This window comes from Stegastes partitus, unplaced genomic scaffold (genome assembly GCF_000690725.1).
Source record: "Stegastes partitus isolate 25-593 unplaced genomic scaffold, Stegastes_partitus-1.0.2 Scaffold1432, whole genome shotgun sequence".
In the NCBI taxonomy this organism is placed as follows: Eukaryota; Metazoa; Chordata; class Actinopteri; family Pomacentridae; genus Stegastes; species Stegastes partitus.
Window position 1 is genome coordinate 92,485 of NW_007579163.1, and position 18,067 is coordinate 110,551.

Below are 18,067 nucleotides of genomic sequence, written 5' to 3' on the forward strand. Positions count from 1 at the left end.
CTCCTTGGACTTCATCATGATGCTTCAAACTGAACACTGGTCCTTGAAAACACTTGATATGACTTTATTGCCTTTAAACGTCTTGTGAGCAGCAACAATGTGCAACTGAAGGTCCTCACCGAGCTCTTTGGTTTAATTCATGACTTGGAGTTGACTACAGAACCACTGCATCAGCTGTTCTCAGTTTATAGTGGATTAGAACCCTCTAGAACATGGTAGAAATTAGTATGCCCACTTGGAATGGTCTAGAAGCTGCATTTTCTTCAAAAGTTAAGATAATTTCAAGGAGACTGACTAATTTTGGACATGGCAATTTTAGTGAAAAATGTAAAAATAAGGATGAATCACCACACTGATTACTTCTCAGGGGAACATGAATGTTTGCAGAAAAGTGCATGTCAATTGAAAGTACAACGTCACCCTTAAACAGAAGAAGTGTCTGTGTGTGTTTGTACCTTATCCAGTGCAGATTGTACAACAGTCTCACTCTCAGCATCAAGAGCAGACGTGGCTTCATCCAGCAGGAGGATTTTGGGGTTGCGGACTAAAGCTCGAGCAATTGCAATCCTCTGCTTCTGTCCTCCGCTCATTTGGGTCCCTCGATCTCCAACCAGCGTGTCAAACTTCTGCTCAACGACAAGAGTCTCAATGTTATCAACAGCCGCTCAGAGTTATTTACAATCACAGAGGATTCATGATTGAAGTCCTACATCGGGAAGCTTCATGATGAAGTCGTAGGCGTTGGCTTCCTTGGCGGCCTGTTCGATCTCCCCCTGCGTCACGTCAGGTCGACCGTATCTGATGTTCTCAGTGATGGTGGTGGCGAAGAGGATGGGCTCCTGACTCACCACCCCGATCATCTCTCTGAGGTAGCGGACATTCAGAGAGCGGATATCATGACCGTCGATGCACACCTGCAACGACGAATTCAAAAGATGCAGCAGTTAGTTTGAAGCTTTACTGTCACTGTGTACATTTACTACAATTTCTGTACAACAGAAGTGAGTACAACCTTGTGCAATATCCCTTAAATGTCAAATGATTCAAATTTGTATCACCTTACAGTTGCAGTATTTCAAAGTTAAGTAGTGGATATTTGCTCTCCGATATAAAATCAACGAATTTAACCATATTATCAATACAGGCCCCAAAGTAGGAACTCAAGGCAACAAAAGTCCTTAAATTACTGAGATTCCAGTCTTTTGTTTTTTCAATACTTCATATGTCCACCTTCATCTCTGATTCTTCACAGGCTATTTTCTTCAGCTGCTCTTTGCTAGAGTGGTTGTGCTGCTCTGCCTTTCAATTTATAATACCCTAAAGATGTTCTATTCAATTCAAATCTGTCGACATGCTTGTCCCGGTCGAGGTTTTCTTCTTCAGAAACTCTTGTGTGATGTTGTTCTTCTGGATGGTTCTCCTGCTGGAATATTCCTCTTCTTCCAGCTTCTGCAGACTGGAAGTCATCTAGTCAGCCAGTATTCTGGTTTATCCTCAAACATTCATCTATAAATGTCATCAACACCTTCTGCCCTCATGCAGCCCCATATCATGATGCTGCCACCTCCGTGCTTCACTGTCAGGACGATGCATCCACTGTGGTGGTCCTGGTCAGGTTCACACCAAACATGCTGGACTCCATCTGAGCCCAGCAAATTTATTTTGGTCTCATCTGATCAAAGAAAAGCCTCCAAATATTCATCAAGTTTCTTTTCATGTTCTTTAGCACAGTTTCATCTTGCAGTTATGTGCGGACAGCAAACAGGTGTTTTGCTTGTCCTCCGTCCATAGAGGTGGATGTTCTGAAGTGTCCCTCTTACTGTCTGAGCTTCATAGAAACTTGATAACCCTTGTGCCAAGTCTGAAGCAGCTGCCACCAGTTTTTCAGAGTTAGACTGTAAAAGTAGTTGACTGTCTGTGGAGTCATTGTAGGAGGACGACCACTGCAGCCCTGATCAGTGCTACTATGGCTCCTTCTAGACCTCCTGGTTACTGCTGCAGCTGTGTTTCATTGATTTCTAGTCACTTACTGGTCTTCTTGTACACTTTTTCATCTTTGTGGAGTCTCATAATCAATTTGGAGCCCTGATGCAGGTGGACTCAGTTTAGTGATCACAGATGTATTCCGTTTTGTTGCACTGAGTTTCTACTTTGGTTGCTTTATTTCAGCTGTTGTGCGTCCAGTCTGTTATATGATGAAAAACATTCAACCGTTTGCATGAAGCACTTTAGAAATTCTCACTTACAGTTCCTTCCTGAGGATCGTAGAACCTCTGCAGCAGCTGGATCGTGGTACTTTTACCGCAACCGCTGCTGCCCACTAAGGCGATGGTCTGTCCGCTCTTCACACTCAGAGACAGGCTGTGTAGGATCTACAAACAACAACAATCTCAGTTATGAGGCACATTTTGATAGCAGTCTAATGTCTGTGGATTCAATAAAAAAAGTGTCAGTGGGGAACATACTTTGACGTCTGGCCTTGAGGGATAGCTGAAGTCGATGTTACTGAACTCTATGTCTCCTCTGATGAAGTCAGGCTTGAAGCCAGTGTCTGAATAGCTGTCTATGGCCGGTTTCTGTCAAGACAAAGAGCCGACAACATTTCACTCACTTCGAATCCTCTGCTCTGTTCTGGTTTGTAGTTTGGTGGGATCAAGAAAACGATTCTTATCATAAGCTCAAACAGACAATGGGAGGAAGGCGGTTAGCCCTGCAGGTTAGGCCCACCGTGTTTAACAAGGCTAATGTTTATTTCCACAGCTCTTTGTGTTTTCACTGCTGCACACACACACACTCACACACACACGCACGCACAAGTGTGTTATTCTGCCTCCTGCTTCACTGCTGAGAAAGGTTCAGCTCTGTGTCGATGATTACTTGAGACTGTTTTTTGTCTCGCTTGGACGTCTGAACCCTTCGGACAGGACAGTAAATCTTATCTCTAAAGCACCTTTGTGCTTCTCAATGAACAACAAGAGCAACATTCGGGGTATAAAAGAGACAAAGGAATGTAATTAAATAGATAAAGTAAATAAAAACCAAGTCTACTGCCTTTTAAAAGGTGTCCACAATCACCTACAATTAAAAAAAACCCTGAGAGGAGATCTCATGTTTTTTCAGTTTTGCTCGAAGCTGTGTGCGTTTGTGTTCATGTGCAAACACGAGTGATACTAAACCAGGAGTTTCTCATATCCTGCATCTGCTTTTTCCAAACTAACCTGAGTGTGTTTTTCCAGTGAAAGACTAAACAGGAGCCGTCAGAGAGCAGCTGCAGGCAGGACTTAGTCTAAAACTATCCTAACAGCGTTTCAGTTCAACCGACTGGTTCTGCTTCATTTCTCTGTTGCTCACTCAAGAGACTGAAAAACTGGAATCCATCATAATCTCACTATGTTAGTAACCACGTGGCACAGTTCTTTTTGGGAAAATAAGCTGAATTCAGTCAGTGGAAGAAGGTTGGGGAGAGTCGCAGCTGTGAAACATCAACCAGACGACCTGCTGGTCCTTCATTCAAACAGCAGGAGCTCCAATTAGAGCAAAATCCAGCGTTTCATTACCGACTCCGGCATCAAAGCAGCTCTGCAGAGCGCCATGGTCCAGACTGCAGGCACGATAACGCAAACTGACAACTGTCAAGCAGCAGAGATTTTCCTTTCTCTGGGCTTGTGCGACTTTTTCTTACATGATCGATGATGGCGTACACTTTGTGGGCAGCCCCTCGGGCGCTGGCGAACGTCTGGATGTTGGGAGACGTCTGTCCCAGCGAGAAAGCTCCGATCAGCACGACGAAAAACACCTGAAAGATAAATCAGTTGCACCCAAACGTCCTTTTAACCGATACAAAACAATGCAGATGTTCGATGGGTCACTCACGGTCAGCACGGATCCGATAGTGTACTCCCCCGAGACGATGAGCCTGCTGCCGTACCAGAAGGCCAGAGCGTAGGACAGGTAGATCATCAGGAAGGTGAAGCCCATGGCGATGTTAGCAGAGATCGCCTTCTTCACCCCCATCGTCTTAGCGTCCTCCAAGTTCTTATGATATCTGAGGGGCCAAACAAATGTTGTACTGAAGGCAGGATTGGGGGTCGATTTGAAATTAGATTGCAGCGACAGCAGCAGCACACAAATGAAGGGATGTAGAATGGATGTAGCATCTGCAGGAAACACTAATTCAGTTTTTCCAGGGCTTTATTGAGTTACAGTCTTTTTTTCTGCCGAGACTGTGATCACTTTGTGGATTTGATATTTATCTGCTCTGCACAAATGGGTTGTTTTGCTGAGCAAAAAAATGACAAGAAGGCTTTCATGCACGTATGAAAGGCATGTCAGAGTTACACCATTAATCAGAGCCAGACACTGTAGAAATGGAAAGTGTGACGTGCTGCTCAATCGGAAAAATGTAAGCTTAAAACTGTAACACTTCATCAAGATCACTTTATTCAATGTGTAAAAAAAAAGAAAAAAAAAGTGAGCTTTTACAAGATTGAATTTCCTTCTGGGATAAATAAAGTATTTTTCATTTCATTTCATATGTGTAGTTATTGTTATTGTTACTATTTGCTTTTTTATCCACTTGACAAAGGATCAATGACAATGAAGTTGCCAAAAAGTCTGCTTAAAGTGCAAACCCACCTTTCGATCTCCTTCTCTTGGCCACTAAAAGCAAACACCGTCCTGATGGAGGAAAGCACCTCCTCTGCCACAGCACCAGCTTTGGCATAAGCCGTCTGCTCTTTACTCGTGAAGCTGGTCAGCACCTGTTCAGGACGAGAACAGTTAGACGGCGTTCATTCACGACCGACGTCGAGCGTTCGAGAAGAGAAGATCCACAAACCTTGCTGAAGAGAGCGGCAGAGAAGCCCAGCGCAGGACTCACGGCCAGGATGACCAGCGTGAGCTTCCAGCCTTTGGTGAAGCCGATGATGAAGGACACGATGAAGGTGGTGAAACCTTGAATCAGCATGCCGGTCTTGTCTCCGATGCCCTCCTGGATCTTATAGACGTCACTGTGAACGCAAATGCAACAGCCGTGATCGTCGGAGCAGCGTTCATGAAACAACAGAGAGCATTTTTGTGAAATCTTTGAACCACAAAACCTGCCAGTGGGTGGAAAAATGTTATCTTAAAAAAAAAAAAAAAGTCCAAAATTAGAACATTTTTCAAAGGAGAAAGTATAAAAACACAAAAAATAAGCTTTAAGCAGTGATATTTTACATTTGTCTTTTTAAATTTTGCGAAAAAAAACAACAACAAATAATTGCACAAAACAGATCCTGCAAAAACCGAACTCCTCTCCACAATGACTCAGCTGTGACTCAAATTTATGGAAAAATAGACCAGATTCTGGACTCCTGAGTGCACCTGAATAAGCGTTAGTCTCAGCTGTGGCCAACAGTGATGAACATTGAGTGGACCTGGATTGAGCTGCAGGCCGTGTTCACACAGAGCAGACAGGAGATAACAGTGTTGGAAATAAAACAATAAATGAGGTGGTAAAATATCAACAACACATAGAGCTACCATTTGTTCTTCCAGTATCAGTAACACCTGTGGGTACCTGGAAAACTGTTGCACATGTTGATTCAGTTTTTTCAATTTTTATCAAACAAATAATCAACGTAAATTAAATTTTTATACATATATAGATATTTTAGGTTTTTTTTTCATTCTAACTGTGTCATTCTGCCCAGAAGACATCTGCGCCTGATGGTATTTGACAGCGATGTGTGATATCATATGTTGCCTATATGTAGAAAACAACTAAATGGACCCATCTAAGTAATAAACCCAACATCAATACTGTATCATGTGTTTACGTAATTCGGGCTGTATCTCAGCTATAACCCAAGGCACAATGATTTTGTGCAGATGGGTCACATTTCGGAGTTCTCTCTCCTTCTAGTCGTGGTTGTTCTGTCTCCATAGGGGTGCAGGACTTAATGCTGCAGTGAAACATGAACCCACAGTGAGTCAAAATGTGACGAGTATTAACACCCGAGTAAGTAACACAATATATGATCATTTCTTCTGTGTCTGTAAAAAGGAAACATGCTTAACAATAGAGATAAAATGCTGAGCTGAATCACTAGTTCCAGCTTCTGCAGTGAATTCTTTCATCTCAGTAAATTGAAAATATTTCCACTTTAGACAGTTGATCAGACAAAACAACTAATTCATAAATGTCAGCAGGGCTCTGGGACATTCCCACTGGGATCTGTCGCTATCAGCTGATTATACAGACTAAATTATTAACCTGCTACCTGAGAAAATGACCTGTTTGATAAGAACGCTTCAGCATCACACTGGTGATATCTCTACGTTACCCACTCTGTGAGTCGAGTGTTCAGCTCTCCCGTCTCGTTGATGTCGAACCAGCCGATGTCCTGCTGCATGATCCGGTGGAAAAACAACCTGCGGATGCGTTTGACCTGCCGACCGGCCGCCACCGTCCACATGGAGACCTGCAGGTAGGCGGCGAACAGAACCACGCCTCCCATGATGGAGTAGTAGATGGCGAAGCTGCCGGACGAGAAGGGACAGAACAGACGTTTTCACCCGAGAAAGACAACAAGATGATCACATGAAGTAGGGGTCGACTGATTATCGGCTGATTATTGGATCTGATATTCAGCATTTGGGATTTATTGGGGTTTCTGGGTATAATACTGTGGGCTCCTAACCTGAACGTCTAAATCAGTCGAGTAAATCTGCAAACCAAAAATCATCATCAGATATATTTGTATAATACTCTTGTGGGGGCCTGACCTTAATATTTACATACAACTGTACAACAAATACTACAGAATCCAAACCTTAATGTATAGATGAGTCAAGGAAATTTGCACAATATTGAAGGGTCTGAACCTTAATATTTCAAATTGTGATGTAAATTTGCATAATTTATCATATTGAAGGGTCCAAACACTAATATGTAAATTTTAAAAAATACATTTGTATTATTATTATTATTAATAATAATAATAATAATAATAATAATAATAATAATAATAATAATAATAATAATGTAGGCTGCTAACCTTAATATCTAATATAGTCAGGGAAATTCCTATAATTTACAACAGATATTGTTGGGGCTGAACCTTAAATAATCAGATAAATCTGTATTTTCTATAATACAGGAGGATCTTTCTCTCAATTTTTAAATCTGTAAAGTTCATTTGCATAACTACTAATATTGTAGGGTTCTAACGTTAATATTTAATTTAGTAAGGTCTATCTGGATAATTAAAAATACTGTAGAGTCGTAACCTTAATAGTTAAGTTTGTTAAGTATATTGGAATTATTTTACTTGTGTTTATTTTATTTGTTGACATATTGCATTTTTGTGTTAGTTTTCTTGTTTTAACTCCTTAATTGCTGCTTTTAGCTTTGTCTGTCAAAGCACTTAGTAAACCTTTGTTTTCAAATGTGCTATATAAAAAAAGTTCTTATAATTCTAATATTCAGTATTAATATGAAAAAAAAAACACAAAGTCTTACGTCGTCATGTCCGATTGTAAGGTGCTGTTTACGTGCATGTTTGTAAAATCTGAAAACACAAAGTTGACAAAAAAAAAAAAACAGTTAAAAAGTGTGACGTCCCTCCTTATGTTTTTATTTATTGGATTGAGTTGGGCACTCACTGCCGGAGCTGCCGGAGCTGCCGTTCATGTGATCAGCTGCGTCCTGAATGAAGCTGTCCGTCATGTCTCCGAACACGATGAACATGACGGGAAGCACGGTGCCATTGGCCATCGCCATCACCGTCCCGACCACGATCATCAGCTTGTCCAAACTGTCTGCAAACCTGAACTGCACATGAAAGAGACGAACACCAAAGACAGCGGCTTGAACAAGGAAATCGGAGCTGGAAGCAGCTATTCTCCGCTCGCAGCGGGAGCCTGGTGGAGTTCAGCCGAACAACGGGAGGATGTGCTGCACTCCCATCCTCCCTCCACACTTCCCCTCCTACCTCACAAACACTCGGCTCACTGTTATTCCTGTAAGATTACAACACTTACAGTCCTAAAAAACACAACTTTAACATCACTTCTCACCCAACAACCTCAGACAGAACAGCCCATTTGTACAAAAATGTGCATAATTATTCATCTTGTAGGGTCCTAACCTTAATATGTAACATTTAACATCAAGAGATTACGTTAAAAAACAAAGACATGTAAACTTTAGTTGATTGTTACTACAAATATTTACCAAATGATTGCTGTCAATGTGTCTGCTCATATGAAATATTTGGATTTTGGAGGTTTTCCATGTGTAGTTTTGTAGGGCCTCAACTTTAATTAATGATCTAAATTAGTCATTACATCAGTCAGTACATTTGTTAGAGCAGATTATATTGTGCAGTACTAACCTTAACATTCAAATAAGTCAAGTAAATGTGCAGAACAAATAATATTTTATGGGCTGAACCTTCATTTTTTATTCTTTTTTATCATATTGCAGGGTCTTGAATCTAACATTTACATTTGTGAGGTACATTTGTATAAATACTAATATTGTGAGGCCATGATTTCAATATCTAAATGTTCCAAACCTTAATTAGTTCGATAAATTTGCATTTTACATTATCCTACAGGGTCTTAACCTTAATATTTACATTTGTACAACAAGTATTGTAGGGTCCTAATTTTAATATGTAGATGAGTCCAGTACATTTGCATAGCAAACAATATTGTATGATTTGAGCCTTAATTAGTCTGATAAATTCCTATTCTATATAATCGTCTAGGCTCTTATTCTTAATATTTAAAGAGTTGGGCAAATATAGAATATTGTTGGGTCCCAACCATAGCAGGTAAATGAGTCTGGTACATTTGTAAAACAAATACTGCCTGGTCCAAACCCTAATTAGTCAGATAAAACTTTAATTTTAAATTATATCGTACGGTCTTAACCATAATATTTAAATTTATGAGGTCCACTTGCATAGTTAATCATTTTGTAGGGTCCTAATTTTAATATCTGAATAATTCATGTAAATTTGTAAAACAAATACTGTATCTGCCAAATTCTAAAAATGAAAAAGTTCACTTAAATATACATAAAAATGCTACATAGTAAGATGAATTTGCATTTTCTATACTACAGTAGGTTCATAGTTTTAATATGCAAGTTGTGAGGTATATTTGCATAATTTATAATATTGTAGGTCCAAACACTGATATTTAAATGAGTCTGGTAAATTTGCATAACCAACATTATTGTATGGCTTGAACCCTAAATAGTCAGTTAAATTTTCAGTTTATATAATATTGTAGGGTCATAAATGTAATTAAATGAGTTACGTAAACTTTCAAAACAAATATTGTCGGGTCTGAACCTTTAAATTCAAATAGGTCCAGTAAATATACATAAAAAAATAATACTGTTAAAATAGTAAGATGAATTTGCATTTTATATCATATTGTAGGGTAAATATTTAAATTTGTAAAGTTTACATAAAGTTTTTATAATTAATATTTCTGTGTGTTAGTCTGTAGTCTCACAACAGAACTTTGAACCTCACGTACACATATTTTTCTTCTTTAGAAGTCTGAATCACACAGCAGAGAGGTGAACTATAACCACATGAACAGTTCAGCTGGACTTACCACAGTTATCGGTCCAACCATCGGCAGCGACTCCGCTTTCTTCTTCTTCTTCTTCTTCCCTTTCAGGTCCATGTCATCATCATCCGCTCTGGAGGACATAAAAACATCGTCCAAGAGAGCCACCTCGATTTTAATCAAGCATCAAATTATTCGCCAACTACTCTGATGAGCGATCTTTTGGTTAGAGAAAGAAACAAAAGTCTGAATTCAGTGATTTCAGCTCCTTAAATGTGAGCATCTTCTGGTTTCCTTCCTCCTCTGTGACAATAAACTGAACATCTTTGGACAAAACTTGTCACCTTGAGCTTTGAGAAACACTTTTTTCACCACTGATTGATCCACTGATCCAGAAAATAATCAACACATTGATAATAACAGTGGTAAGTTGCATCCCCGTTATACGCAGTGTTGAATAATCTTCAAGCGTTTATATGCATTTTATCTTTTATATCCTCATTATTATTTATCTGATTCTACTTTATGTTCCTACTGTTTTACTATGAACAAGTTCTGTATCATTGTTTATTCTAATTGCTGTTTTAATTGCTGCTGTTATCTGTTATTTATCCACCTTGTTATCTTATCTGACTATTTCTTTATAGTCTTGAATTTTCCAGTTTACTCGTGTGCATTAGTCTCATCACGTATGTTTGGTCATATATGAAAATAATCATGAGCTGCAGCTTCTGTCACGTAGTGTTCTATAACTGGATGGTTTCATGATGAATGTAGATTTAGTTTTGTTGTTTTACTAGAAATAATTCATCCATTTACTTAAGAATTGCACTTTTACTGTTATTTTTATATCTTTTTAAAAAATTTCTTACTATTTTAAGTACACATCTTTCATTTATTTGTATTCAGCCTTTGCTGCTTATGAGTCAACGATAAATCTATTTCTATGTTTTGTGCATCGGATTTGTTTCAAAGGTGTACAAATAAAAGTTTAAATGAACAACTAATTGTTTTAACCGAGTAAATATCCGTCGTGTTGTTGGGCAATAAAAATAATCATCAGTCACAGCTTTTATGTTGAACATTCAGCCAAATTACAGGTTTTTGTTTTTTTATTTACACAACACAGTGTTGAAGTCACTTAAGCATCATTCATTCATTCAAACTTTAGTAAAAGCGCATGAGAATCAGCACCAAATCCTACATGCAGGATGGTCTGTTTGAGAATATGACATATCGCTGGACTTTACCTGCTGGTGTGTACACAAGCTTCATCTGGCAGCTGGTGGACGTGAGGCTGCTTTTAATCACTTTACATACAGCTGGGTGGCTGCTGATCGATAAATACTATCTTAACCTACACTAAAGGAAAACATCACAACATGTTTGGATTCATTTTATTTCTGAATCTGCAAAGCAACTGGTGACCAAAGTTATGAAAAAATGGGGCACAGCTGTGGATTAAAAGTATGAAATCGCTGCACTTATGACCTGTTGACACCAGAATTTATTTTAAATGTTCTTTTATTTGCCAATGAAATGATGCAAAGGTCGACATAAGAGTCTCCTGATCGACCTCCAGGCCTCGGTGTGAAGTCAGATTATGCTCCTCCTCTATCCAGACTTCTATTAAAAAACCTCAAGAGGTTTTCTGTGGCTTTTAGTGACTCTAAGAAGTCTAAATATTTATTTTATTTTTCCATTTTTATTTATAGAAGCTGATCCTACAAGCTGACTTCCTGTTCTGGCCTGCTTTTTTTGCATTTAACATTTATTTATTTACAAGTTCATATCCTGTTTTGCTTATTTTTTTTGCACATACTTTGTTGATTGAAACATGTTTAAAACACTTTAATCAGCTCCTGCTGGTTTGAAACCAACTACACAGCTTCCATAAACTCGATTTTTTTTTTTTTTTTTTTATGGGTAAAAACTAAATACTCCTGCAAAGTATCTCAAAACTGCCACTGAAGTGCAGGACTGATGAACTGGTGTCTGAAACCGTCTTCATTTGGAGAAATAGAGAATTTAAAGTGATTTTTTTTGTACCTTAAGTCTCCGTTTTGTTCCAGTTTGGCTGAAGCCTGCATTTCCATGTCGCTCTTGTCGTCCATGTCTGCGTCCTGTCAGAGGAAGAGCAGCCAGTTTACATTCCCCAGCTTCATCCAAACACCTTACATCACCATTTCTCCAACAAAACCTCCAGAGAACCGACACAATTTGAAGTAAAATCACCACACGTGGATGATTTGGTCATAAAATATACCGGAAAAGTGTCGAATTTGAGATGAAATGCAGCAGAAATGTCCAAACACCTCCAGAGCAGCTGTGACGCACCGATCCTTCGTCGTCGTCCGTCCTCCGGTCACCTCAGATTGAGATGTGGATGCCTCACACCCACCGTAAAGTAAGTCCTGTCCTCCTGTCCTCCTCCTCCTCCTCCTCCTCCTCGCCCTCCTCACCCTCCTCCTCACGTGGCTTCAGGTCTTCTCGGTGGGAAATGAAAGCGTCTCCGCTCCGCTGCGCCCTCCTCAGATCACACAGCCTCATGTTCGCTCTGCTTCCTCCAGAGTGTCTCCGGGTCACGGCGGGGCTTCGTGGGGAATCACTGACCACACATCTGGCATCAGCAGCTTGCAGCAGAAGCCTGGGCGTGGAGCCTGGAGCCGGGGTCTGCTGGTATGGAGGCCTGTTGGTGCCACCGTGGTCCAGCGATCAGCTGCTCTGACAGTCAGATGACAGCAGCCTGTGTTTCCTGCAGAGGCGCTGCAGGAAACCATGCAGCTCATCTCAGACTAAGTTTGTGGTCATGACTTGTTCTTATTAGGAGCAACAGTTCTTGTAAATTAAACTGGTATCTTGTAGCCACCATGAAAATAATATGTCATGTTTGTTGTAGTTGAAATGGACTTCTGGTTACAACCAAAGTGTCCCCGAATGAGCCCTTAAACTACACAGACAGAAGGTTTGAGGACAGCATTTCCATCCCCCTGCAATAACTGTTCTGTTTTCTCACAACAACTTTTGCATTTTATTGCAATAATTTGTTTACTCACAAGAACTTGTGCATTTCCTCGCCATCATTTTTTCTTTTCCTGGCAATCATTTCTGCGTTTGCCATCAATAAATTCATGCCTTCCCAAGAACTAACTTGTGTTTCATTGCAATAACTTTTGCTTTTCCTGGCAATAATTTATGTTTCCTCGCAATAACGTTTCATCACAACTTAGCATTTCCTCGCAGTAACTTTTGCGATTTCTTACGATAACTTTTATGTTTCCTCACAAAAACTTAACTGTTTTGACGCAATACCTTTTTTTTTCATCTCCTCACAGAACCTTTCTCACTTTCTTTGTGCATTCTTTTGCAAGAACTTGTGCATTTCCTCGCTATAACTTTTTTTTTTGCCCTGGCAATCATTTGTGTGTTTCCTACCCATAAATTCATGCATTCCCTACAAATAACTTGTGTTCCATTGCAATAACTTTTGTGTTTCCTCTCGACGTTTGCATTTTCTCTCAATAACTTGCATGTTTCTTTGCAATAAATTTTGTGTTTCCTCACAGTAACTTAAGCATTCCCCAGCAATAGCTAGCTTTTCATGGCAATAACTTTTGCTTGTCCTGGCAATAATTCATGTGTTTCCTTGCAATAACATTTTCATTTTATCACAACGTGGCATTTCCTCGCAGTCCCTTTTGCGATTTCCTACAATAACTTTTATGTTTCCTCACAACAATTTTGCATTTCCGCTTTTCCGCCTTTAATGATAGCTGACAGTGAAAGAGTGACAGAAAAACGTGGGGAGAAGAGTGGGGGAACGACACACAGCAAAGAGCCACCGGCCGGAACCGAACCGTGGCCGCCGCGCCAGGGACCACAGCCCCTGCACATGGGCCACCCGCCCCACCCGCCGAGCCATCCAGGCGCCCACTTTTGCGTTTCCTTTTGCTGTAGTTTTTAGCCATGGCTGTGCTCAATCCATCTATTTGCAGGAGTCATCATGTCAGCCATGTTTCTACCCTTTAAATATAGCAGGAGTGGTGATTAGTTAGTTCCTCTGGTGCACCCTGGTGGTGAAACTGCGTGAACGTCGGGCCCTCTTCGGCCCCCCAGCTTTCCGGCCCTGCCACACTTTCTGTTTTTAGCCCCTGTATCGGGTGAGTCATTCTTTCCTGCTGACCTGTTACCTCCATTATATCGGCTGCACACCAGCTTGTTTGCATTTGTGAGTCTCTGGAAACTCAACAGACAAACGTAATGACAGATCACGCCGATGGACGAAACATGAACAGGATAAAAAGACACCGGACTGGGTAATGTATTAGTGGTGTGTGGATCCCAGTGAGTTCATATAAGTTTAGTCAAGTCAAAAGTAGACAAAGCAGCGCTCTAAGTTATAAATAACTTACAGAAACATTGTGTGCAACAGGCTCGGCTGTGTCCATCGTCCTGCTCCTCCTCTCTGTCTGCAATGCAAACACACCCTCAGACACTGAACAGTTCAGCTCTGGTCTGTCAATAATCTGCATAGTGAACCACAAACTAACCTACATTTGTCATCTCTGCACTCAGACTGTAATATTTACATCACAAGCAGCAGTGTGCACTCGCAGAAGAGGATCATAGTAGCACGCTGCTGCCTTTCCTGTCATAAAATGCTTTGGCAGTCTATTTTTGTGACGATGCAGAAGAGTCTGCGCTGCTGAAAATACAAACCGCACACAGAGCCAACTCCATAGCTGCACACGTTGAGTAGTTTTAGATGTCTGGTGTCGCTCAGCTCTCTGTGAGGTCAGTAAAAGCTGTTGCAACAAGGAAATAGTCATTTTATCTGCTGGATGTCTGATGTCAACACACACTGGGTCTCCACACACTCGTATCATATATGGAAGCAAGCACAGGTTATTATCAAACAGAATCACATCATCTGCAAAAAAGCAGAGACGCAACTCCAACACCAGATCCTCACCCACGACTGATCCAGTTCAAGCCTGATTTACAGTCGTGCTCAAATGTATTCACACCCTTCCAGAAGGCAAGAAAAGGCAACATTCACAATAGTCACTCAAATGACAAGAAACTGAAAAAAAGCAATAATAAATAAAAAATTGCTAAAATACAGTTTAGTGAAGTAAGACATTGCTTTTGAATTGTGGTTGAAAAGAATAATTACAACAACAACAACAATAACAAAAACCTGTCCCGGATAAATTAGAGCACTTTGCTGATGAGCAGTGGGTCAGAATACCTGTCAACAGGTGCAGAAGACTGATTGAGAGTTACAGAAAATGCTTGATTGCAGTGATTGGCTCAAAGGGTTGTTCAACAAAATATTAGTTTACGGGCCCCATCATGCTCGTTTTTTTTTTTGTTTTTTTAAAATATATTTCTGTTGAACACAATTCAAAAGCTATGTCATGATTTTCATTATTTTTTTCATTTATTATTACTTTTGTCAATTCCAACTTATTTCAGTGACAGATGTTTTTTTTCCCTTCTTTAATGGGAGGGTATGAATACATCTGAGGGCGACTGTATATATCGGAACTAAAATATGAAACCTATTTTATTTCATGCAAATACATTATATTGTAGTTTGTCTTTAATGATAATGATATAAAAGAACAAACCCTAGAATGAGTAGACGAGTCCAAACGTTGACTGGTGTTGCATATAATTAAAGATTCTACCAACTGCTATCATTCACACAGTTCACACAAAATAAGTTACTAAAATATTAAAATCTAAAAAAAAATAAAAATAAAAGAATACATAAAAACAGCCAAGTCTAAAAATTAAAATTACTTAATTGCTAAGTCAGAGTTGTGCAATCTTAATGGCACGAGGGACAAAAGACTTCCTCAGTCTGTCAGTGGAGCAGCGCTGGGACAGCAGTCTACTGCTGAACATGCTCCTCCTCTCCGTGAAGGCCCCATGCAGAGCATGTGAGGTTTTGTCCATGATGGCCCTGAATCTGGACAGAGTCCTCTCCTCTGCTACCTCTTCCACAGGAGCCAGCTTTAGTCCAACCATTGAACCAGCCTTTCTCATGATTCTGTTCAGTCGGGCGATGTTCCTCTTACTGGAGCTGCACCAGCACACCACAGCATACAGGAGGGCACTCGCCACCACTGTCTGATAAAACAAGTGCAGCAGTTTAGAGCAGATGTTAAAGGAGCTCAGCCTTCGGAGAAAGTACAGCCTGGACTGGCTCTTCTTGTAAAGATGGTCTGTGTTGGCAGTCCAGTCCAGCTTATTGTCCAACACTACTCCCAGGTACTTGTGTGACGGTACTATCTCCACACTGTTCCCCTCTAATCTGGTACAATCAGCTCCAACAAAGAGTGGTGTTCTCCACTAAACTTCTCATATGGTTTCATTTAAGTAACTGTTAATGGCTCAGACGGAGGTAAAAACTATGAAATGTTTTTCATTAAAATAGTAAAGATTAAGGAATAATTTTAAAGTAGGTGCACATCTCAGCATCTGGCTGTCACTTTTTCTTATTTCCCAGTTCATGAATCATTTCATAACTCCACACCTACTGTTACATTCAACCAGCCTGTGTAAAGCAGGTAAAACTAGACTTTATCCGCTTATTTTCCTGCATAATAAGTACACTTTATTGTTGATTTTTACATGAATTTTAGCTAATAACAGTAGATAATCATTTTGAGTCAACGAGACACAGTGGCAGAAATGTCACAGTTTCTATTAATTTTTGTATTTTCTTTGCTTTTTCTTTTGACATTTTATTTCTCTTTTTTTGTTTTTTTAAAATTTGTGTTGAAACGTGTTCTTATATGACATACAGCACACACTCTCTCGTGCTGACACTATGTGAGGACGAAGGTGGGCAACGTGAAATACAATAAATCTTATCTGCTGCTTGTTAAACGTTTGTTATCTGCTAGAGCAGCGTTTCATTCAAGGTGAGAGGTGATCAAATGTAGATTTTTTAAAATGAGAATCCATCTGTAAGAGCTGCAGCACTTTTTCTGTTCATTTATTAGTTGTGCAGCTATTAAATAAATAGTCAAGTATTTTGGTTATCCATTAAATAGAATAAAAAAGTCTACATTTTCTGATTGCAGCTTCTTAACCGTCGATATTTCCTAGTTTATTTGCTTCTCAGTGACAGTAAACTGCTTGTAGTTGGGTTGTGGACAAAAAAATAGACATTTTTCACCATTTTATAGACCAAACTAATTCATTAATTCAGAAAAATAATCAGCACATGAATTAAAATAGTGGTGAGTTGTAGCACCTTCTATGTAGTGTTTTATAATCCTATAGTATTTATCGGTGGTGTGCCGTCAGCTGGTCTAAACTCATCACTGACTTTTGTCTTAATATTTTCCCATTAATCTTTTTACATTATTCCCAATAGTCCCTTCTCTTCATTTCATATTGTCTCTGGGCTGTGCTTTAACCAATCAGATTGAGAGTTGGTGGTCCCAGGACCAGCTAGCTGGCCTGCGATGACATCACCACTTTCACGTCCTCTGATTGGATGGTCGGAGAGCTGAGCCAAAGCTAGCGGTTCCTGTCTGTAGCGACCTGCACAAGCTAAAACTTTATCGCAAGAGTATTATATTTTAATTTTTTTAAGTTAAGCAAGCAGACATTCTCAGCCCTACAGCGAATTAAAACTTATGGCAGAAACACGACTGGACAGAGCCGACTGTCAGCCTCCATAGAGACAAAACAGGACTTGTTGGAAGTGAAACACACACATTAGCTGTTCAACAGAGTGACTGAACTGTTTACAATGAAAGAAAGGAGGATGGAGTTTGTCTTCAAATAATCACAGGTTTCGCTGAGTAAAATCTATATTTTGGTCAGTTGTTTGGGGCTGATATTGATGCAAACGGTGCCGCTGTGGCTGCAGTCAATGGAATAATTGTTTTAACTTGGTTTCTTGCTTTAGGGATGGCATTCATTCTCAGAATCAGAATCCTTTAATGTCATTATACCAAAAAAAAAGTACAACGAAATTGGGTGCAATCCCATTCAGTGCAAAGAACAACTATAAGTTATAAATTAACAAACAAACTGTGCAAGATAAAAACAAGACGTTTGTAGAGCCTCGAGATGTATATAAAAAAGTAGATAAGTGACAATAGGTATAAAATGGATATAAAAATGTGAGCATTTATAATAGCAGTGAGGAACAGAGGATACCTGAGAAATACATGAGATAGCTGTCTGCGGTGCAACGTCATGTTATGCTGCCTTTCTGTAGAATACTGATGGTTTCTGTAGCCTTGTAGCCGTCATAATGACGGAGTTAAGAGGAGGTTTGATTCAGGTAGGACGCCACTGAAGGCCGAGGAGGAAAATGCACGACCCGCCACTGGCATTTATACGCATTTTATTTTTTCATCATCATTATCTGTCTTATTCTCTTTTATTTTAAGTGTTGTTTTACTATAAACAAGTTGTGATGACTTTATTGTGATCGCTGTTTTTTGCTTGTCTTGTCTTTTAC

The 18,067-nt window shown here is 39.7% G+C and overlaps 1 protein-coding gene across 5 annotated transcripts in view; it reads right to left on the bottom strand.

The window, feature by feature from the left end:
* Positions 1–14,069, bottom strand: part of abcb4 (ATP-binding cassette, sub-family B (MDR/TAP), member 4) — a 24,992-nt gene extending 10,923 nt beyond the window's left edge. Inside the window, exons 1-15 of one of the 5 annotated variants that reach the window (XM_008299559.1) lie at positions 14,058–14,069; positions 11,840–12,012; positions 11,623–11,696; positions 9,619–9,706; positions 7,648–7,816; positions 7,505–7,553; positions 6,331–6,522; positions 4,838–5,009; positions 4,636–4,760; positions 3,874–4,045; positions 3,683–3,796; positions 2,466–2,576; positions 2,247–2,372; positions 711–914; positions 456–626 (exon numbers count right to left, since the gene is read on the bottom strand). In XM_008299559.1, coding sequence (XP_008297781.1) covers positions 456–626; positions 711–914; positions 2,247–2,372; positions 2,466–2,576; positions 3,683–3,796; positions 3,874–4,045; positions 4,636–4,760; positions 4,838–5,009; positions 6,331–6,522; positions 7,505–7,553; positions 7,648–7,816; positions 9,619–9,706; positions 11,623–11,687 — 1,758 coding nt within the window. In that variant the 5' untranslated portion in view covers positions 11,688–11,696; positions 11,840–12,012; positions 14,058–14,069. Of the gene's footprint in view, positions 1–455; positions 627–710; positions 915–2,246; positions 2,373–2,465; positions 2,577–3,682; positions 3,797–3,873; positions 4,046–4,635; positions 4,761–4,837; positions 5,010–6,330; positions 6,523–7,504; positions 7,554–7,647; positions 7,817–9,618; positions 9,707–11,622; positions 11,697–11,839; positions 12,019–13,985; positions 13,992–14,057 lie in introns of those variants that run through there. The other 4 variants (XM_008299562.1, XM_008299561.1, XM_008299560.1 and 1 more) reach the window with 4 other exon arrangements.
* Between the last annotated feature and the right edge of the window lie 3,998 nt (positions 14,070–18,067).